General features: G+C 56.0%; 11 protein-coding genes across 11 annotated transcripts; 7 read left to right on the top strand and 4 right to left on the bottom strand.

The window, feature by feature from the left end:
• Positions 1 to 10: 10 nt before the first annotated feature.
• On the top strand, positions 11 to 4,810 carry Malapachy_1486 (taf2-component of tfiid complex; the record flags this gene model as incomplete). The annotated part of the gene is made up of 1 exon (XM_018135990.1): positions 11 to 4,810. The coding sequence occupies one exon, from the start codon at positions 11 to 13 to the stop codon at positions 4,808 to 4,810; it is 4,800 nt and encodes a 1,599-aa protein (XP_017990768.1).
• Positions 4,811 to 4,983: 173 nt separating this feature from the next.
• Malapachy_1513 (hypothetical protein) lies at positions 4,984 to 5,755 on the top strand (the record flags this gene model as incomplete). Its single annotated transcript, XM_018136017.1, has 2 exons — positions 4,984 to 5,110; positions 5,142 to 5,755. 2 exons carry the CDS (start codon positions 4,984 to 4,986, stop codon positions 5,753 to 5,755), a joined length of 741 nt encoding a protein of 246 aa, XP_017990757.1.
• Positions 5,756 to 5,985: 230 nt separating this feature from the next.
• Positions 5,986 to 7,548, bottom strand: Malapachy_1467 (acid protease; the record flags this gene model as incomplete). Its single annotated transcript, XM_018135971.1, has 1 exon — positions 5,986 to 7,548. One exon carries the CDS (start codon positions 7,546 to 7,548, stop codon positions 5,986 to 5,988), a length of 1,563 nt encoding a protein of 520 aa, XP_017990894.1.
• Positions 7,549 to 8,254: 706 nt separating this feature from the next.
• On the top strand, positions 8,255 to 8,850 carry Malapachy_1438 (nuclear transport factor 2; the record flags this gene model as incomplete). Its single annotated transcript, XM_018135942.1, has 7 exons — positions 8,255 to 8,275; positions 8,313 to 8,372; positions 8,411 to 8,488; positions 8,521 to 8,622; positions 8,660 to 8,695; positions 8,738 to 8,793; positions 8,835 to 8,850. The coding sequence occupies 7 exons, from the start codon at positions 8,255 to 8,257 to the stop codon at positions 8,848 to 8,850; spliced, it is 369 nt and encodes a 122-aa protein (XP_017990711.1).
• A 406-nt stretch (positions 8,851 to 9,256) lies between these two features.
• On the top strand, positions 9,257 to 9,632 carry Malapachy_1421 (macrolide-binding protein fkbp12; the record flags this gene model as incomplete). The annotated part of the gene is made up of 2 exons (XM_018135925.1): positions 9,257 to 9,530; positions 9,568 to 9,632. 2 exons carry the CDS (start codon positions 9,257 to 9,259, stop codon positions 9,630 to 9,632), a joined length of 339 nt encoding a protein of 112 aa, XP_017990686.1.
• A 110-nt stretch (positions 9,633 to 9,742) lies between these two features.
• Positions 9,743 to 11,142, bottom strand: Malapachy_1411 (p33ing1b protein; the record flags this gene model as incomplete). The annotated part of the gene is made up of 2 exons (XM_018135915.1): positions 9,743 to 10,690; positions 10,726 to 11,142. 2 exons carry the CDS (start codon positions 11,140 to 11,142, stop codon positions 9,743 to 9,745), a joined length of 1,365 nt encoding a protein of 454 aa, XP_017990661.1.
• Positions 11,143 to 11,364: 222 nt separating this feature from the next.
• Malapachy_1423 (elongation factor 1 beta delta chain) lies at positions 11,365 to 12,249 on the top strand (the record flags this gene model as incomplete). Its single annotated transcript, XM_018135927.1, has 2 exons — positions 11,365 to 11,444; positions 11,673 to 12,249. The coding sequence occupies 2 exons, from the start codon at positions 11,365 to 11,367 to the stop codon at positions 12,247 to 12,249; spliced, it is 657 nt and encodes a 218-aa protein (XP_017990633.1).
• A 95-nt stretch (positions 12,250 to 12,344) lies between these two features.
• On the bottom strand, positions 12,345 to 12,527 carry Malapachy_1451 (hypothetical protein; the record flags this gene model as incomplete). The annotated part of the gene is made up of 1 exon (XM_018135955.1): positions 12,345 to 12,527. One exon carries the CDS (start codon positions 12,525 to 12,527, stop codon positions 12,345 to 12,347), a length of 183 nt encoding a protein of 60 aa, XP_017990884.1.
• Positions 12,528 to 13,372: 845 nt separating this feature from the next.
• Positions 13,373 to 15,250, top strand: Malapachy_1454 (amp-dependent synthetase and ligase; the record flags this gene model as incomplete). Its single annotated transcript, XM_018135958.1, has 2 exons — positions 13,373 to 13,534; positions 13,565 to 15,250. The coding sequence occupies 2 exons, from the start codon at positions 13,373 to 13,375 to the stop codon at positions 15,248 to 15,250; spliced, it is 1,848 nt and encodes a 615-aa protein (XP_017990871.1).
• A 131-nt stretch (positions 15,251 to 15,381) lies between these two features.
• Malapachy_1424 (30s ribosomal protein s12) lies at positions 15,382 to 15,948 on the top strand (the record flags this gene model as incomplete). The annotated part of the gene is made up of 2 exons (XM_018135928.1): positions 15,382 to 15,886; positions 15,923 to 15,948. The coding sequence occupies 2 exons, from the start codon at positions 15,382 to 15,384 to the stop codon at positions 15,946 to 15,948; spliced, it is 531 nt and encodes a 176-aa protein (XP_017990682.1).
• A 73-nt stretch (positions 15,949 to 16,021) lies between these two features.
• Malapachy_1439 (hypothetical protein) lies at positions 16,022 to 19,951 on the bottom strand (the record flags this gene model as incomplete). Its single annotated transcript, XM_018135943.1, has 1 exon — positions 16,022 to 19,951. The coding sequence occupies one exon, from the start codon at positions 19,949 to 19,951 to the stop codon at positions 16,022 to 16,024; it is 3,930 nt and encodes a 1,309-aa protein (XP_017990710.1).
• Between the last annotated feature and the right edge of the window lie 98 nt (positions 19,952 to 20,049).

The raw sequence follows: 20,049 nt of genomic DNA, 5'->3' as shown, positions 1-20,049 counted from the left end.
TGCGAGCGCAATGCTACATGATCGTGGGTTCACGTTGAACCACCAAAAGGTGGCGCTGGAGCTTGTCTTCAGCGGCACTGTGGGTGGCTATACGGAGCTCTCCATTACGCCCACGCACGCTGGCCTGCGTCACATTTATTTGCATGCACGATGCATGGAAGTACTGCGTGTCCAGTGCCAGGGACACGATGCTGCTTTTACACACACTGACTCATTGCAATCGCTCGCATGGTCTGACTTGCACAAGCACGGCCAAGCGAAGCGTGAGCTGTACTCGGCGCTCAGTCAAGGCGCGGATGGCGAGCTGCGTATATCCTTGCCAGACAGTGTCCGTCCCGAGCCTCTCTCCTCGCAAGCGGAAGCGAGTGGTGCTAGCGCCGAAGATGACTTCGCACCGATCACCATCCATATTGACTACGTGCTACGAGATGCGCAGGAAGCGCTGCACATTGTGCATCCTACGCCTGAAGCGCCGTACCGTGTACCGCATATGTATACCCGACCCACGGGATCGAATAGCGCTCGGTGCTGGGTGCCCTGCGTCGACTCGCTCTGGGATCGGTGTACGTGGGAACTGGAGTTTGTTACGCCACGTCAACTCTCATCCAGTGAGGAGCCTGACATTTATGTGATTGCCAGTGGCGAGCTGACAGAGCATGCTATTCATCCACACGATCCAGCAAAGTCGATCTTTTACTATACGCAGCCGGTAGCCACGACCGTGCAGCATATGGCGTTCTGCGCAGGTCCTTTTGTTCTGGCGCGGCTCTCGCCCAAGGGGTCGGAAGGGTGTGAAGCGCTAGCGTTCTGTTTGCCAGAGCACGAGCATGAGCTGCGTACGACGACCAGCTTTACGTGGCAGGCGATTGAGTTTATTAGTAGCGAGTACGGTTCGTACCCGTTTGGCTCGTTCAAGATGGTGTTTGTCGACGGCGCCATGGTCGACTGCCACACGGCGTGTACCCTTGCCATTTGCTCGAGCGATCTGCTTCACCCGCCTTCTGTCATTGATCAGGCGTTTGAGAATCGGCATCTCCTGGCGCATGCTGTCGCGTTCCAATGGGTCGGCATCAATATTGTGCAAAAGACGTGGGCTGATACATGGCTGATTCACGGCTTGAGTCAGCACCTGGCGGCCATGTTCCTACGTCGGCTGCTGGGCAACAATGACTACCGATTCCGTATGAAGAAAGACTGTGATCGGCTGTGTTTATGGGATATCGGCATGCCGCCGCTGTACCAAGTGGGACGCGACGAGCCGTTGGATCCTCAGCTGCTGTCGTTTGTGAACTTGAAAGCGCCTCTCGTTCTCTACCTACTTGATCGACGGCTGTGTAAGATGGGCGCATCGCTGGGCCTGGGCCGTGTGATTCCCAAGCTATTTTTGCAGGCGATCACCGGGGAGATGACGCACAATGCGCTGGGTACGCACAGCTTCCTGCGCACATGCAAAAAGGTCAGCGGTGCGGATTTGCGGCTGTTTGTCGACCAGTGGATCAACGGCAGTGGCTGTCCGCGGTTCGTGTGCACAGCCACGTTCAACCGCAAGAAGCTGCTGATTGAGATGCATGTGCGGCAAGAGTCGCCGGCAGCGATGTATGCGCAAGCGCACCCGGAAGAAGCGCTGGCGTCGAACCCTGTGACGCTCTGGGAAGGCCAGATGACGGTACGGATTCACGAAGCGGATGGCACGCCGTACGAGCACGTGCTGGATATCAAGAATGAGCACCAGCGGTACGATGTGCCTTTCAATACCAAATACAAACGTGTTCGTCGAAACACAAAGCGTTTTCAGGCGCGCCAAGCCGCGGCGGCGGCGGCAGCGGCCGGCGACGAGGATGCGGCCGAAGCCATCGGCATGATCGATCTTGGGTTTGGGCTGGGCATGTGGGAAGACGAGGCGGAGCGTGAGCGCTGGAAAGTCGCAGATTGGACGGAGGAAGATGAGGCGATTATGGCCTCCGCGCCGTACGAATGGATCCGACTGGATGCGGACTTTGAGTGGATGGCACAGATCCAGTTTGAGCAGCCGGATTACATGTGGGTGTCGCAGCTGCAGCGTGACCGAGATGTAGTGGCACAACTCACGGCCGTGCATGCACTAAGTCAGATGCCGAGCTTGATCACGAGCAGTATGCTGACGCGCACAGTGCTGGTCACCAAGTATTTTTACCGGATTCGTGCGGAGGCGGCGTATGGCCTTGCGAACTGTGCGCTGCCGCATTTGGATCTGCTAGGTCTGTTCCATCTGCTGATGCTATTCCGTACGAGTTACTGCCTGGACATGCCGTCGGACAGCGACTCGACCGCGCTGGAGGCGCCATGCATCCCGAAACCCAACGACTTTAGCGACATGGCCGACTACTTTGTCCGTCGCGCGCTCATTCATGCGATTGCACGCATTCGTGATCACCGCGGGCGTGCCTTGCCGATTGTGCAGCGGTTCCTGATCAACTTGCTGCGGTACAACGACAACTCGACCAACCGCTTTGTCGACGATTACTACCTGGCCAGCATCATCAATGCGCTTGCCAGCACGCTTATGCCGGTGGACAGTGCGGGGTACTCCATGCAGGCGGACGAGGTGTACACGGACGAGGAACTCTCGCTGCGCACGATGGCCATGCAGGAGGTCGAGCGACTGCAAGTGTTGGATCGCCTTGTGCCCTCGTTCCACAATGTCATTACGTTAGCGGCGATGGACTTTTCGCTCTCGCTCGTCCTGGCCAACCTTCGTCCGTTGGATTTGAGTACACTGCTGGAGTACACGCGTGAAGGCAACTTTACCCCGGTCCGTCTCGCGGCGTTCAATGCGCTGCTGCTGCTCCGTGGCTTGCAGCACAAGGTGCTCAATCGGTACTACTTGGCCGTGCTGGCTACGGACGAAGATGCCGTCGTGCGAGCGCACTTGGCTCGCAGCTTGTGCGATGCGCTGGGCGTCGCCTTGTCCACAGGGGAACTGGGCTACGCGCGTACGCGGCATGAGCGGTTGCAAGAGGGCGATGCGCGTGAGCAAGTCGCCGAGCAGGAGGCATGGCTCGCGGAAGAAGCCGAGCAGAACGAAGAGATGCTCAAGTTGCTTCGTCGTGAGATTGGCCGTACGCCAGCGATTCGCGATGGGTTCCTCGACGCCGTGCATGCCTCGCGTGGCCATGCGCCCGCTCGTTTTGCCCTCTTGCACTTGGCCGAGCTGCTATTCAAGTCAAGCGACGAGGCGCGAGCGCCGATGGAGCGCCCGGTCACAACAGCCTCTTCGGCGGAGCCCACCGCGGCCATGCGGATCCGTCTCATGATCAAGAATGCGCCACCGCAACAGGAGAAACGTCCTACGACGACCCAGCCGTTGCGTGTTGTGTTGCCCAAGACGGCCAAGCCTAAGAAGCCCAAGGCGCCTGAGCCTGGGCAGGCGCTGGGAATGTCGTCGTCGGATCTCAGTGCATGCCGTACCTGCATCCAGAAACTTATGGCGAACAAGCACTGCGAACCGTTTTTGCGTCCTGTTGATCCTGTGCGTGACGAAGTGCCTGACTACTTTGACGTGATCAAAGAGCCGATGGATCTCAGTGCTGTCTCCAACAAGCTGCAGTCAGGGCAGTACCAGGACCGCTTTGAGTTTAAGAATGATGTCGAGCTTATTTTCCGCAATGCAAAGACGTACACACCCGATCCCAAGGCGTGGATCCACTACGAAGCCAGCCGCAGTGAGTCGGCGTTCCGTCAGCTGTGGAATCGCATCACGAAGACCCTCGAGCAGGCTGCAGCGCGGGCTGAAAAAATGCAGGTCGAGGACGCTGACGACGCAGCGTCGGCGACGTCGGCGGCGGCCTCAGATACGCCCAAGCGAACGATCACGCTCAAGCCGCCGGCCTCCGAGGCATCGGCAGAGGGATCTGCCGCGCCGAAGAAGATCAAAATTCGGCTTAGTCTTGGCAAGGGCGAAAAACGCGCAGCACCAGAGACACCACCCCGGCCCGTGCTCAAGTTGAAGCGGGCTCGCTCTGAGGCACCCGATACGCCGTCTGCAGGAAACACACCCGCCGCAGAGTCCGTGCCCGCGGAGCTGAAAGCGGAAAAGATTGCACCTGCGCAGGCCAAGTCGGCGAGCGACGATCCCGTACTGCCAGGCGAGCAGGAGATGCCATTGCACGTGAAGAAAGCGCGCTCCGTCCTCCAAATGGTCGCCAAGACGAAGGAAGCTGTCATTTTCTTGCAGCCCATCGATCCTGTACGTGACCAAGCGCCGACCTACTACGATGAGATCAAGCATCCAATGGATCTAAGTACGATCGACACGAAACTCAAGAGCGGTGCCTACAAAACGATGGGCGACTTTGCGGCGGATATGCGTCTCATGTTTGCCAACTGCCGTCAATTTAATCCGCCTGGCACGGTGCCTGCGCTCATGGAGCAGGCCGTCTCACGTGTATGGCGCCGCGAATGGAGCCGTGCGATGGTCCGCAAATTGGAGTACTCGCACAAACGCTCGCTGCAGAGCATGATGGGCCGCTTAAAGCAACTTCCCTCTAGTGGCCTGTTTTTGTACGCGGTGGATCCTGTGGCATTAGGTATCCCGACGTACTTTGACGTGATCCCGAAGGAAAATGCCCGTGATCTGACGCTGATCAGTGAGAAGCTACGTGCCGATCAGTACGATAGCGTGGATGCATTGGACGCCGATATCCAACTTATGCTGTCCAATTGCTACACGTTCAACGCAGAGGACGAGCGCGTTTGCGAAGTCGCTCGTGCCTTTGAAAAAGCATACCAACAAGAGATTCACGCCATGCGTAAGGCGCTGAATCCGTCATAGAGAGGGTAGCGATATAGTCTGGGGCCTCGCGCCTTTTACGAACGTACACGCGCACCTCCACAGGGGAATTAAGCCTCAGGGGCAGAGGGGCGTCGTCCTCGTCGTCGTCGTCGTCGCGCGTCGCCTTGCTCCACCCACCAGCCTCTTTTTTACTTTTGGGCTTCTTTGATCGAATGCGCGTCACTTCGTTGCTAACTGCTTTGGCGGGCCTGTGTGCACTCCCTGTGGCGCTAGCCGCCGCCGCGGAAGACGCGCCTGAGCTCCAGGTGACCACGACTTTCCCGAACAACCCGTTCAACAGTACGTATGACTCCATTGACTTACTCGGCAGTTGTGAAGAATGGTCAGGCGAATCGTGTCGTATTTACGATCACGACGCCGCGCGGTACGGACCGTGCGCTCGCGATTGAGTCTGTGACAGGCGCCTTCCTGGACCCAGCGCGCCCTGAAGGCCATAAGCGCCATGTGCTGCGGAACATGACGACGACCAAACTGCGCGATGTCACAGTGCATCAGCCGAATGGCCAGCCCTTGCAGCTGCCGTACAACTTTTTCTCCGAGTTCAAGCCGCAGAAGCTCGACGTCGAGTTCCGTGCGTCGGTCATTGATCAGTCTTCGTCGGCCAAGTACAACATGCAGCTGTACCGCGGCTCTGTCGTGGTGGAAGAGCCGAAGCAGAGCCTCTTTGACTTGCAGCTGCTGTCTGTGTACGCGATTATGCTGGCGTTTACCGGCGGCGTGGCGTACATGCTGTACCAAATGTATCTGGAGCCGCTGGTGCGCTCCAAGGCTGCGAAGCGGAAGGAGGCCAAGCATGCCACCCCCAAGGTGCCGGTGACGGCCGCCACGGGCAAGAACGGCAAGTCGTACGATGAGGACTGGATTCCGGAGCAGTCGTCGTCACGCAACCTGCGCCCACGCAAGCAGCGTGGTGGCCGCAAGTAAATGTCAGGCAGCAGCGGCGCTGTCGCGTACGTACGTAGCGCACCGTATCCATACGTAGCCTCATGGCCCTATCTAGTACGACCTGTACGGAAAAGCAAGCCAAAAAATGGTGGATTGGAAATCTACAAACATTGTCTAGTTGTGAGGCCGTACAAGCACACACAACATGCAAGGGACACACACTAAATGAAACACAAAAAGGGGGGATAGAAAGGAAAGAAGCACGTCACTTAGCTGAGGCTGCCGAGCGCAATGCTGTTCGCATCCAAGTTGGTCGCAAAGTAGACGTTCTTGAGGAAGGGCGCACCCAACAGCCAGTCTGCGTTCTCTTCCGTGTTACCGGTCGAGATCGCACTTATGCAGGTGCCAGTCAGATCGTTCGTGTTTTTCGGCGCAAAGAGCAAGTCACGCGAATCCATCGTGAACGTCTTACCGCCGATCGAGAACGAAATCTGCTTGTCCGACGTGCAAGGCAACGTGTATCCACCCTGCCCGTCCGACTTGGCACCATCAATCGAGTTGTGGATCTTGTCCGCTGCATCCTTGGGCGCAAGGATCAGCGACGTACCCGTGTCGAGCATGGCTGTACCGCTACCACTCACCTGTTTGTTGTCCATCGAGACACTGTCCAGCTTGACCATCCAGTATCCACTGCCCGACTGGTTGTCCACCTGCGTCAGTGAACCGCTAATTTGGCTCTGATCTACACCGCCAAAGGTAATCTCACCCTTGTTGCTGTCCGAGCCGTCCGCAGCACGACCCAGGCGGTAGCCGACAATCGGCTGGTTGATCTTGTTGGCCTTCTTCAGCGCATCCACCAACGTAGGCTTCTTGGTCACACTCAAACCAGAACCACCCAAACCAATCAGACCATCGAACGGGATCTTGCTATCGCCAAAGTCGTCCGACTCGGAGCTAGCCACACCAAACGAGAACTTGTCCAAGGTCAGGCCAGCCACTTGAAACTTGTCCGACGCCACGGTGAGCGACACCGAGCCTGTGCCGTACGAGATCTTGTAGCTGTCACTCGACTTCTTGAGCGAGCTCGACGAGGAGGTGCTGAGCTTGTTCCGGTTCGAACCACCGCAGCCATTGCAGTTAGAGCCCGTCACCCATGTGTCTGACGATCCCGAGTCGATAAGCATCTTGAACTTGGAGTTGGACGAGCCAATCTGCACTTCCACAAAGTAGCCAACATCGTTGGCCTCGATCGCAAGACCGGCCGTGTTGCGTGCCGAGGGGTTAGGCGCCTCAGTCACAGAGTACGAGTTCTCCGCATCGGCCGCCGTAGAAGAGTAGCCGCTGCTGTCACGCGCCTCCAGATCGCTGTCACGCCCAGCTCGGTTGCTACCACTGCCGGATCGGCGCTCATTGTCCACGTTGTCGCCAAATCGCTTCGAGCGCACAATTGGCTCGTCATCCGCTACAGCGCGAGGTCCTACCTTGACACGCGGAGGACGGAACTCAAAGTGCTTCACGCCTTGCGCTTCCTGGTCGCGACGTACGCTCTCAGCGCGCTTAGCGATGGCCTCCTCCAGCTCCTCATCCGTGGGCCCAGGCTTGTCCTGTGCCTGCGCCATACGGCGCTTGCTGTAGTTGATGTTCTGCTGAAGCTTGATCCAAGGATGGACAAAGTCTTCGGAGTCGTCCTGGAACATGGTCATCTTCATGCTGTCGGTCAATGCAATATCCGTGAAGTTGTCCTGCATGGCAGCACACACCTGGAATACCATCGGCATCGCCAACAACATGGCCAGAATATGCACCATCTTAGGAGCGAGTACCATCACCATGGTCAGTACCTGTTACGTTAGTAGAAAGCTTGTGTTTGGAACGAACTGTGATGTGCGAAATACAAAGACGCACAAAGGAGAATACACCTGGAATGGAAAACAATGACGCGGAGCTACGTCCGCTGTTATGCTTACCGGAAAGAAGGTCCAGGGGTAAAGAGAAGAGGCGGCGTGTGCGCGACGCGCTATTTTTTGACGCATCCCGCCCCACGACCCCGTTTCCCTTTGTGATCCGTGCACATAGGAAGTTCAGGCGCCGAAGACCTGTCATCGATTGCAGGTGTAGCCATTCACGATAGAGCATGGAGTTGGCAACGTCTACATTGCATCTATGTCACAGCCATCGTCGTACTGAAATTTTTAAAAGAGGGTGCCCCTTCATCATGGGAGAATTTCATTCAACATCCAGAACGTGGGTTTGTGTACATTCCCCCCCTAAAATCTTCCTGCACAGGAGCGTGGCTGCAATGCAAGCACAGCAACAAACCTATGCCAAGACACAGAGAACAGATGTGATCGAGGCACGTAAACAGCGAAAGAGCGAAATCCACGAGGCGCAGTCGTTGCACGCGAGGCACGAGGCTCACGGTGCCTGACAGCTGATGGTGTTGGCCTCCACCTCACTGCATCGGCCGAACTGGTCACGGGCTCCATGCTACAGTCTAGCGAGCTCACACTAGCTGTCTGACCGTCTCAGTTATTCAACATGGAGCAAGTGGCCCAGCAGGTACGTATGACAACCTTGGATATACTTACATATGTAGTTTACCGACTTCTATTACTCGACTTTTGATTCGGACCGTTCGCAGCTTGGCCCGCTTTACGTATGTATATCGCCGTCGACCATGTGAGGCTGACACAGGCACAGCGTCCACACTCGATGCTCACGTTCGAGGGCGCGCAGACGCAGGGCGCGCAAGCTATTGTCGAGAAGCTGGTGGTATGTTCACATGTGGTGTCTCATTTCTTCAGAGCCTTCCGTTCCAGAAGGTGCAGCACAAGGTCGACACGCGCGATGCGCAGCCGACCGGTGACGGTCAGAGCCTGACTGTCCTTGTGACTGGTATGCTCCTGGTATGTAACCATGTCTCTTCGGATGCTTATATCATAGGTGGACGATGGCCAGAACCCACTCAAGTTTAGCCAGGTACGTATTACAAGCTCAAGACCAAGTGATTAACACTGGTAGTCGTTTACGCTGGTGCCTGAGGGTGGCTCGTTCTACGTCTTCAACGACATCTTCCGGTATGTGAGAGCAGTGCGAAGAATAACAGCTAACGCTACAGCCTCAACTATGGTTGAACGATAGTGTTGATTAGTCGTGCAAATGCATTGACCTGTCTTTGTGCCTGGGTCGAAGGAGCATGGTGTTATAGAGTCACACATATCGCCCAAAGCCGACGAGGACCCACACACCATGAGACACGCATCGGATAGTGGCACGTGCAACGTAAACGCTGTCCGTGTAGTATGCATCTATCATTCTACGGCTCATACTTTCATAACCTTCGCAAGCCGACTCAGACGGTTTGTAGCTTCGCTTCACGCGTGCCCCTGCTAGACAGAGCCTCGTGCACTCGATCGTTCTATGCTCTTCTCTTATGCTTAGCTAATGGTGACACGTCATGCGGCGGGAGCTCGGACGGTGGCTAACAGAAAAAGCACGGCCGTCCCCCTCGCACAAGCCACACTTCCCTCTACATACAACATGGGTGTGACTGTGGAATCGATCTCGAACGGCGACGGCAAGACCTTCCCTAAGGCCGGTGACACTGTAGACATGCACTACGTGGGTACCCTTCAGTCGAACGGTAACAAGTTCGACTCGTCGCGCGACCGCGGCCAGCCTTTCCGCACCCGCATCGGTGTAGGCCAAGTCATCCGTGGTTGGGACGAGGGTGTCCCCCAGCTTTCGCTTGGCCAGAAGGCCCGCCTGATCTGCACCCCGGACTACGCTTACGGTGCTCGTGGCTTCCCTCCTGGTACGTATATCGTAGCCATCCATCTCTAACCATGCAGTGATTCCCCCGAACTCGACCCTTGTCTTCGAGGTGGAACTTCTTGCCATCAACGGCAAGCAGTAAATTATCGTAGACGTAGATACGTAGGTCTTATGCGTACAATAGTCTAAGATGAAACTAGGAGTGAGCCACGGTGTACCACACCAGAATAGGCGTACATAGCGGTGACGGAGTTAACGCCATGCACCTGCGAGGCGGCGAGGGGGCGCAGACACTATATCAGGTGAAGCCGCTGCACGACCAGGACGTGCGCCACGCTTTGCCTTGTTACGTGCCTGCTGTGACCGCCGCTCTAAGCAAGCATCACAGTACCATGTGCCTTGCGGCGGCTTTGATAGGCCTACACAACCCAAGTGGAACCATTCACGTTCACAATCATCGTCGTCACAGCCAATCATATCACCATAACTAACATTGTTGCAGAAACAGTAACGTTGTTCATCTTGTTCATCACGCCCCGAATTGCCTGATGTCTTCACTGGTCGGCTTCGACCTGACGAGCGACTGTGTTCATTCTCGTCGCCCGTCGCTTCGCCAGAACGTCGGCTATTCCAAGTAGCATTGGAGGCGCCTTTGACAGAATCAGAATCCACTGCTGGGCCGCCACGAGCCCGTGCCCGATTCGCTACACGCGCAAGACGGTCGGCAGACGTGCCATTAGTATACGCTTCCGTATGCTCGTCACTGCTATCACGATCCGATTCGTCCTGGTAGCCTGAGCGGACAGTGTCACGACGTTTCCCAGCTCCAGAGGAGGCACCACGCTGAGTATCACCAGCACGAGAGCGCTGGGCGGAAGTCGAGGGGGGCAGTACTTTACGCTTCTTGTTCTGACGAGAAGCTTCATGTGAGTCTCTAGTGCGACTAGACGTAGTGTCAGGAGCATAGGGCCGCGTCTTATCCGAACGCCGTCCTGCAGCCGCTGCCTCCATAGGCATAGTGTTGAAATTCGAGGTAGAGGCAAAGAGGCCGTCCGGCGCAGATTCACTTGGCGTGGTATATGAGCTCAACTCGCTTAGGCGCTTGTACTGAGGGCGTCCCTCCCGTACGTAAGGACCAAGTGAAGGGAGGGACGTCAATGAGCGAAGAAGGGAATCGATGTACTCTGTGTGCGAGGAGATCTTGCGAAGAAGTAAGCATCAAAGCGTACACGTACCATTTCTGCTGTGTTGACTGCCACACGAATCTTGTCCTCGCCGCCCATTTTATAGGCGCGTGCCTCTTCTGCCACTTCCTTCAGCGCCAGCAGACGATCACCAGGGGAGACGGACGGGTCTTCGATCACAGCAGCCAAGTTTTGAAGACGCTGTGTCAGTGATACGAGATGAGCTCCTAGTACAGCATCCAGCTCCCGAAGATCAGAAAAGCTCCGAGTCGTTTCCAGAGGCAATGCGTCGAGAGCGTCGGAATATGTTACAAGAAGCATGAAGAGTGCCATATCATCCTCCGACAGAGGTGCTTCAGGGAGACGGGACTGTGGAAAGAAAGGATGAAGCGATGCCAGAGATGCAGCCATCCCGGGATGCATACCAGCGTGAGCATCGTACATGCCTGGATACTCAGGTGCCAGCATCTCCACGGCACGCGGCTCAGACGATAGTTGCGCCTGTCATGCGGCGTAGCTCGTGCCTCCCTGCGAAACCTCCACATAGAGGCAGGTCTGGCGACGGCCAATAACTTACCGCGGCCAGCACGTGTGGTAGCGGATCAGACTACATCGGCCGAGTCCATGCAAATGCAACAGAGAGAAAATGCTCGCGCGCCCGGTGCCCCTACCTCCCACCCATTCTTCGACATGTCGCTTCCTGACTTTACGAACGCTGAGAACCTCTCCAAGCTGGACTCGTTCCTTGCTTCGAAGTCGTACATTGATGGGTACGTATGAAAAATTGGTACAGGTTTTGGGCGCGTTATATCCATCTTTTTGTGTTCTGCGGGATGAACTTTGCTTTGGTCCGTGTTTCCGAGTCCAGCGGCTTAAGACACCGCGCCTTTCTTGCATTGACGACACACAATTTTCCAAGCCATCTGAACAGATGCACAAATTGGTGGAAAGCTATTCCTCCTCCTGTACAATCAAGCGAACCAAGCTAACATGAACAGCCACGAGGCCTCGCAGGCCGATGTTGCCGTCTACGAGACCCTCAAGTCGCCTGTCGACTCGGCGAAGTACCCGAACGTGTCGCGTTGGCAGGAGCACATCAAGTCCTACGAGGCCGAGCACTCGGGTCTCCAGGGCGACAAGGCCAAGGCCGCTGAGCTCCTCAACTTTGGTGCCGCTGCTGGTGAGAACGACGATGATGTCGACCTGTTCGGCTCCGACGAGGAGGAGGATGCCGAGGCTGAGCGCATCAAGGCTGAGCGTGTGAAGGAGTACCAGGCTCGCAAGGCTGCCAAGGGCCCTGGCCCCGTCGCCAAGAGTGTCGTCACCTTCGAGGTCAAGCCTTGGGACGATGAGACCGACATGGTGGAGCTCGAGAAGGAGGTCCGTGCCATTGAGATGGACGGTCTTGTGTGGGGTGCCAGCAAGCTCGTTCCTGTTGGTTACGGTGTGAGCAAGCTCCAGATCACCATCGTCGTTGAGGACGACAAGGTGTCGCTCGATGAGCTCCAGGAGCGTGTCCAGGAGATTGAGGACTACGTCCAGTCGTCGGACATTGCTGCCATGCAGAAGCTCTAAATAGGAAGTTTTCCTTACTTCTATTTATTTGTAGGTAAAAACACAGCCTTCTTTTTATCTATTTAGATTCGAGGGGATATGAAAAGACAGTCGATCTAGAGTTGACTCAAAAAGTCGGCTAGCCCGCCAGTCTTTTTGGGCTTGTCCTCGTCCGCTTGCTTTTTTTGTTGCAAAAGCGCACGAAGATCCGCTTTGGTATTCCGGTTTTTTCGAAGAAGGTTGGGAGGCGGTGTGGGTGTAGCAGTGCGATTCAGAGCAGCCTTGGCAGATGCGTTCATAGTAGATGCTGTAGTTGTGGGTAAATGCGATTTCATGTGCAGTGATGGCACATTCTGTTGCAGGGGCTTGGACTCGGGTTGGAGGGTGTGTACATTGACCCCTGATACCATATTTGTAGGAGCAAGCGAGGGGGCTTCGGGTGGTATTGGGGAGGACAGCTTCTCTTCGCCGGCGAGAATCTGTTCACGTTTCGACGAACGCGCACGCACACTAGGAAACGCCGAAGCTGTAGCTGGTTTGTTCCTTGTTTGAATATGAGAGCACGCCATACATTGCATAGTAAACGTCTTCTTTCTCCGCCCGTGTTTGGCGGAGCGGCGTCGTGTATAGCTTACAACATGATTCGCAGATAGGCCGGGAAGCAGCGGGATGGAACACGCTTGGCAGGTTGGATTCTGCATTGCATACCATTCAGGAACGACATCTTTGATCTTTGCTTTAGAACAGCTGGATTGAGATGGCCTTGTGGTCTGGCCCCAAAGCCACGATGGTGACCGGCCATAGGGAGCTTCGTCCCCTAGCTGGGCCACAAGAGGGACGACGTGAGCGAATTGATTCGCATGAGGATGCGCGAGCGTAGGGGATATACTAGCTGATACACGCGCTACTGCATCCAAATGCAGTCCATACTGCGTGGCACTGGACGATGGACCTGCCATATGCCTTGCCTTCAGGGCGTATGAAAACGCGCCATGGCCTTGTCCAACCACAAGTCCACTACGTCCCTGCCCTCCACACAGCATCTTGTGGGGTAAATCTGTCCAGGTGACCCAAAAACAAAAGAGATGCAAGCCAAGCACCGACAGACGATCAGCACAGCGCACAGGCTCTCTGTTCTTCCATCATGACAGACGACGAAAAACAGTTGACAAATTCGGAGCTCGATGATATTCTTTTGAACGACCCGAACAACCCTGTCAAGATTGTTCCACGAGAGGACGGGCTGGGCCATAAGTTCCAGTATCCTTTTACCAGCATGGCGGACATGTGGAAGCAAGTGGCCGAGGTATGTGTGATTAGTGAAGGCTCATGACAGAAATTTTCTGATCGCGAGTACCTAGTGAGTGAAAGCCGACGTGCTACGTACCATGAGGTGTATCGTCTGTCGTGCATCGTGGCGCACGGACTCCAACATGATCATGGAATGCAGAAAGGAGATCGCATTGCCATTGTTTCTCGTAATACCATTGAATATGTGGTTCTATTTTGGGCAGCCAACCTGCTTGGATGCATTGTTACCGGTGTCAACGCGTTCCAAAAAGACGAAGTGATCGCTGCGTGCATCAACTTAGTAGGTGCCAAGATGGTCGTGATGGATAGTGGCGCTTACAAGGTATTGGAGCCATATTTGGTCGCTTTGACTAAGGCCCAAACAATTGCCGGTCAGCGTTCGTATGGCCGCGTCCAAGGCTTGATGGTCATTGCCTCGCGTGACGTCGAAAAGCCACCATCACGCCGTGAACGCACATGGCTCACGCATCCGCGCTGCCGGGTGGACGATTGGGATGATGCTGTGGGTCGATGGACGCATCACTATCCTAAGCGTAAAGCTCCTTCCGTCTCCATTCGCTTGCAAGACACGGCTTTGATCCTATTTACCTCAGGAACGACATCCTTGCCGAAAGCTGTCTATTCGTCCAACGACCAAGTGATTTCCTCCGTCTTGGCAGGCGTGTGGTATGCTCTTCGTGAGTTTGTCCGACTTTTGGGAGAGTTGCCTGAAGGCGGACTGCCTAGCATTCGCAAGACCCTTTGTATGGTTCCACTTTTCCATGTGATGGGCTTGCATAGTGTATTGCTTTCAAGTACGGTGACTGGCGATGTAGTGGCCTTTATGCACAAATATACACCGGAGAAGGCGCGTGAACTTATCAAGCGTGAGCAGCTCACTGGCTTGTTGGGCATTGGCTATATGGTCAAGGAGATCATGACCAAATCTAGTGATGTGGACTCCATTACCACGTTCGCTGCTGGTGGCGCTGCGCCACCTGAAAGTTTGTCCAAGGTGCCACAGGACCATCAGGGTATTCTCATGGGCGCCAATGGGTATGGATTGACCGAGACCAACTCGGGTGTCGTGGCCAATATGGGCCTAGCCTATCTGCAGCGGCCAAGGTCTATTGGTGAGCCTGCGCCATTCTTGCAGGTAAAGATCTGCGATGCGTCGACCGGAAAAGAACTGCCGCGGGGTACACCTGGTGAGCTTTGGATTCGTGCACCCAATGTGGCCATGGGGTACTATAACAATCCCAAGGCCACCAAGGAGGCCTTCGATGAAGAGCGGTTCTTCCATTCTGGCGACTTGGCCGTCATGGACAGCGATGGCTTCCTTTGGATCTTGGACCGTATCAAGGATCTGATCATCCGCAAGGGTGAGAACATCAGCTGTATTACCGTGGAGTCTGCCGTTTTGCAGCATGCGAGTGTGAAAGATTGTGCGGCGATTGGTCTACGTGATGAGGACGTGGGCGAGCGTGTCGCCATTCTCTGCGTGGTGGAGCCTGGCAGTACCGTATCAGCCCAAGCGATTGTGGACCTAGCGGCTACGTCGCTGCCGCGGCATGCTGTACCTGACTATGTATGGCTACGCACAGTGCCTTTGCCTCGCAATGCTACTGGGAAAGTACTCAAGACAGATCTACGCCTGGAGCTGGAGAAACATGTAGAGGAGGAGAAGAAGCGTGGAGCTCGTGTGCGATGGGAACCCCGCTCTCGCTTGTAGTTCGATAGTATGACACGAAGGATGCCGCCTCACAGTAGTCCACGATGGGGCTTGCCCTGCTGATGTCACGTGAGAAGGGTCGAGGGCAAAGGTCGTCGTCCTGGTGCGTGTACGCTGTTCTTCTCCCAGCCATGTGGCCTGTAATGCGTGGTGCGGCACAGCGTGTGCTGGCCTCTGTGCGTGCTCCATGGAGTGCCGTATCTGTGCCGGTATCGACATATATGCGCCCGGCTTCCCATCTTCATGGTGCGCGTCCGTTGAGCACGACGTCTACGCTGCAAGTGACGCTGCAGCAAGCGATGCGTGGTGCTCGTCGTCCTCATCGCCCGCCGGTGAATCGTGTGCCAGCACTCGAGGGGTGCCCCTTTGTCAAAGGCGTGTGCACCAAGATCTTCACCACCAAGCCCAAAAAACCCAACTCAGCCATCCGTAAAATGGCACGTGTTCGTCTGACCAACGGACGTACCGTCACAGCATATATCCCTGGTGAGGGCCATAATTTGCAAGAGCACAGTGTCGTTTTGATGCGCGGCGGTCGTGTACAAGATGTGCCTGGTGTGCGCTACACGCTTGTGCGTGGTGCGCTGGATTTCGGTGGTGTGGTGGGCCGGACCACGTCAAGGTCGAAGTATGGCGGTATGTATAGTATGTGCCATGACTGACAGTTTCCAGCCAAGAAGCCGAAGGATACCGTATAATACAATCGTATAAAAATATCTATGGTCTAGTGTTGAAAATACATTGTCTAGCAGTCGTACTGTGTGTGGTAGTTCATGATGGTATACGTCCAAAGTGTCGTAAACAATCTTCTCGCTGGGGATGGGCGCGCACCACTTTTTCGATTTCGGCGCTGAGGACACGAACCCATACATCGCGCTCCAGCGTCGTGCGGGCTCGGAAAGTGATCTCGAGAAAGTCGGTGCGTTTGCATGTAGGGGTCTCGCCATGCGAAGAAGAAAAGGGATGCCACCACTTCCCCGACGTAAAGCGAGACCGCGCGCGGAGAACAAACGTGCAATCCTCATTGGACTGTGCACTTGTGAGGCCATCGCGATAAAGACGCGGGAGGGCCTCGTGCACATCTTGCTGCTCCCGTGTGCCAAAGCGTGTAGGCACGCCATCGTCGCCATGGAGGTCAGTGGATCGATCGGCGAGAGAGCCCGTATAGACATAGGCATCGCACAGAGAAATAGGCGCGCCTTTCCGACGGTATACAATGCCCTCGTTTCGTCGGCGTGTCGATGTGCGAATCGACTGCATGAGTTTGAACGAAAGCAACTGGCCATCACTTACCACAAACACACGCTTGTGGAATGGCTGGCGCGCATTTGTGCGCCAGAACAGTTCGCCTTGGATGCTGATGGCCCGGCATCGGTCCAGCGCACACCAGTTCCATACGTAGGACAACGAATTTGAAGCCAAGTCCTCGATGTGATCCTCATTGCGCCCATGCTGAAGACCATTGCCCCCGGCCTCCATCAGCCGACGTACGTAACTGCGATGACGGCTGCGCCAGTATACTGAGAGCATGAACAAGTGCACGATCCAGTCACGCGCCAGTGACGCACTAGCACATTCAAAGGTGACGCGACGGCCATTGTCCAGGTACAGTTCGAACTGGCGTAAGAGCTTGGCTGTTTGCCGATCAGGGGCGGAGTGGAGCCCTTCAGTGCCGCCGATATCGTCGACAGGGGGCGGCAGGTACTTTTCCACCGAGGCCCGTGTACCGTCATAGTCGTCCAGCCATTTCAAATCTTGCATGAGTAAGTGAGGATCAGGGACGTGGCCCAAGTGTACGGAATGCCGCGAGAGCTCTGTGCAGAGCACTACGTTGGCTCCCACGTTCCCGATAGCACAGACTTCCCGCAGATCAATAAAGCCATCGCTGTGCTTGAGCTGCTGCCATTGGCGCTCACGCTCGTAGTCCAGAAACTTGGACACGCGCTGCGTAATGCGCTTTTCTCGAGTAAGCCCGTCCACCTCTGGGAGGGGAACACCCGAGTACCTGTCAGGCACAAACGCATGCGAGTCACGCAGCAAAAAGAGGCACCCGTCATGCACCGATAAGTACACTCGGGTCATGATGCCTGACATGACACGCAAGCGAAGGACAAAGCCTTCCACGGCCTCAGGCTCACGTAGCACAAAGCCTCGAGGATGGAGAGCCTCCGTGGGATAATGATTGCGCACGAGCATTTCCAGCACAGGCGCATGTCGACGACTTGTCACCAGCAAGCCTACCAGCAGGTTCCAGTACCGTGGCTCGCCTGTCGTGGATACATCGTACTGGACACGGTTGAATGTCGTACCGCTACGCCAGATCAACGCGGGAATCTTCCCACTGCCATCCATATCCTGCTTGAGCGAGGCCCATTGGGGGTCCCGCACAGCCAAACGTGACGTCTCGTTGATGACCCACGATGCCATCATGCGCATGTAGTCCGTGTCGAACGTATCGCACGACGCTATCTGAGCATCGTACTCACGCGGCTTGCTCTGGAGCACAGAGGCAGGTGGCATCGGCACACGCACACGCAGCGAAATGCTTGGGATGTGAACGTGGAGATGCCGTGGAAGACCGCCGCCCAGTTCGCGCCATAGGAGCCACATCCAATCAGATGCCACAGAGAAAGCGCGCGCAGCCATGATGAGCACCGTCGTACCATGCCGCCGGAACGGCAGGCCACCACGACGACTGCCGCCCTCTGCGCGTGGGAATGAGAGGCAGAATAAGCGGTCGACTTCAGAGTAAAGCGACAGGGAAACTTCGCCGGGTTTTAGGGCGACAGAGTATCGGAGCTTGTAGTACTCCATGTCCCCTAGTACGTGGCCGCGAATAGACGCCACACTCCAAAACTCGACGCGGCCTGGCCGCAAGACGACGATGTACTCCTCCCATTTGTACGAACGCATTTCGTACCGACGGGCCTCGAGCGCATCAAGGTGCGCACTAATGTCCATGTGGCTGGACACACGCACTTTGACAAGCATGCGATCACGTTTGAGAATCTTGGTAGCATGATCCTGCAATTGCTTCACCTCTTTCTCTTTGGGCAGCAAGAAATCAAAGTACCGTGACAGAATAGGCGGTGCGCTCGCTTTCGGCGCGACGGCATCGTTGTCGGACGGCATGCGCCATCCCTCTTCCTTGTCCAAGTACATCTCCCGATTGCGATGCAGGGAGATGACCTCATCGACCTCTGGCTTAGGACGTGCCGGTGCGTGGGATGAGCTCATCTTGCTCAGCAGAGACTCTGATATGGATGTCTTGCGCTGGTGAACCACACCCACTCTAACGTCAGTCGGCTCAGGCAGGAGGGAACTGAGCGATTCAGGTGTGGATGGCCGGTCGGAACTACGACGGCTGGGCGTTGGGGCGTCATGTATACTCGCTCCATGCGAATGGCGGCGCAAATGGAAAGGCTTGACGCCTACCCCATGCGGGTGCCATCGCTCCAATTTCAAGGCGGAGAAGTGCAGGCCCGGCGAGCGACGGGGAGTAGACAGTGACCGTTCTTCGTGTGTTGCTGCGCCTGGTATGGGCGCCAAGAGCCACGATGGCGTGCCATGATGATGATGCCCCTCCCCATGAGGGAGCAGAGAGCCTGTAGACATCGGTCGTGTGGGCCTAGACGGTGGTAAGTCCTGGCTTGGCGATGGCCCGATACTGCGGACAGGAGATTCACGCTCCCCAAAGGTAAAGTTCAGCGAGCCTGTGGCGTATTTGGGCGTAGGTTGAACAAGTGTGGTCGGCGCCTGAGGCGTGCGTGGGAACGGCGCCGTGTCTTCGCCTGAGGATGTCGTAGAGACAGTGGGCGTAATGGGGGGCACACTGCTAGTGGAGGAGGCAGAGGGTGACGACGGTCGCCACGGCTGCCTTACCTCTTCAGGGGCAGAAACAAACGAGTCTCGATCTGAGCGATCCTCGCTGGGAATAGAAGCAAAGGCTGATACCATCGATGACGAGTCCGTATGAGAAGCACTATCGCGTTGGTGCCATACTCTCTCCGGCGCAATCTGACCGGCCACCATCGCCGTCATCTTCTCACGCTGCTGTTGCAGTTCTTCCTCCAAGCGTTGCATGGTGCGTGAGGGCTTGCCGGCCTGAATATTCACTCGTCCCTGTTGGTCGACCGTATCGCGTGTATGAACCCAGCCATGACGATCCTCAATGTTGCTGTCGTCTAGGACGCCAGGCGTAGATACCTTTGTGCGTGGAAAAGACTCTGTATCGGCAGAGGCAGCGCCCGTCAAGAACGGAGCACGGGTCAATGGCATGGGCGGAGAGCCATGTTCGTTTGGTGTATGAGATGGGACGGTGGCTTGGGCCCCAGACTCGGATGGGGCAGGAGGCAGGGCCTTGGACGGCGACGAGAGCGGCGACGAGAGCGTAGCCGATAGTGGGGGCGATGCCACGGAAGTGAACGGCTGCATCGACGCAGGGGCTCGTGAGCGTGGAGAGATCCAGGCGCTTGAACGACTCTGTGGCGATTTAACAGTTTCATGATCCATAGTAAAGGCAGGTTGGAAGACAGGCTCAGGTTCGGTGGGTTCAGCTTCAAGAACCTGTTCATAGAACGTACGTCCAATTTCGAACGAGGATCCCACAGCCTTCTGGTGCGCAAAGGTAATAGCCATTTGATCGATCAGTTCTTCACGCTCTTCATCCTCCAACTGCCATTCGGCGTCCGCTATGGGCATACCATCTGTGTAATAACACGAAGCGTCCCATGTGTGTGAAGAGGCCGGGGTATAAGGTGAGCGCAGCAGTCGGTGATGGCCATAACGCCAATGTGGGT

The sequence above is a fragment of the Malassezia pachydermatis genome, assembly GCF_001278385.1.
Source record: "Malassezia pachydermatis strain CBS 1879 chromosome Unknown scaffold7, whole genome shotgun sequence".
NCBI lineage: Eukaryota > Fungi > Basidiomycota > Malasseziomycetes > Malasseziales > Malasseziaceae > Malassezia > Malassezia pachydermatis.
This window is presented reverse-complemented; position numbering and strand designations above follow the sequence as displayed.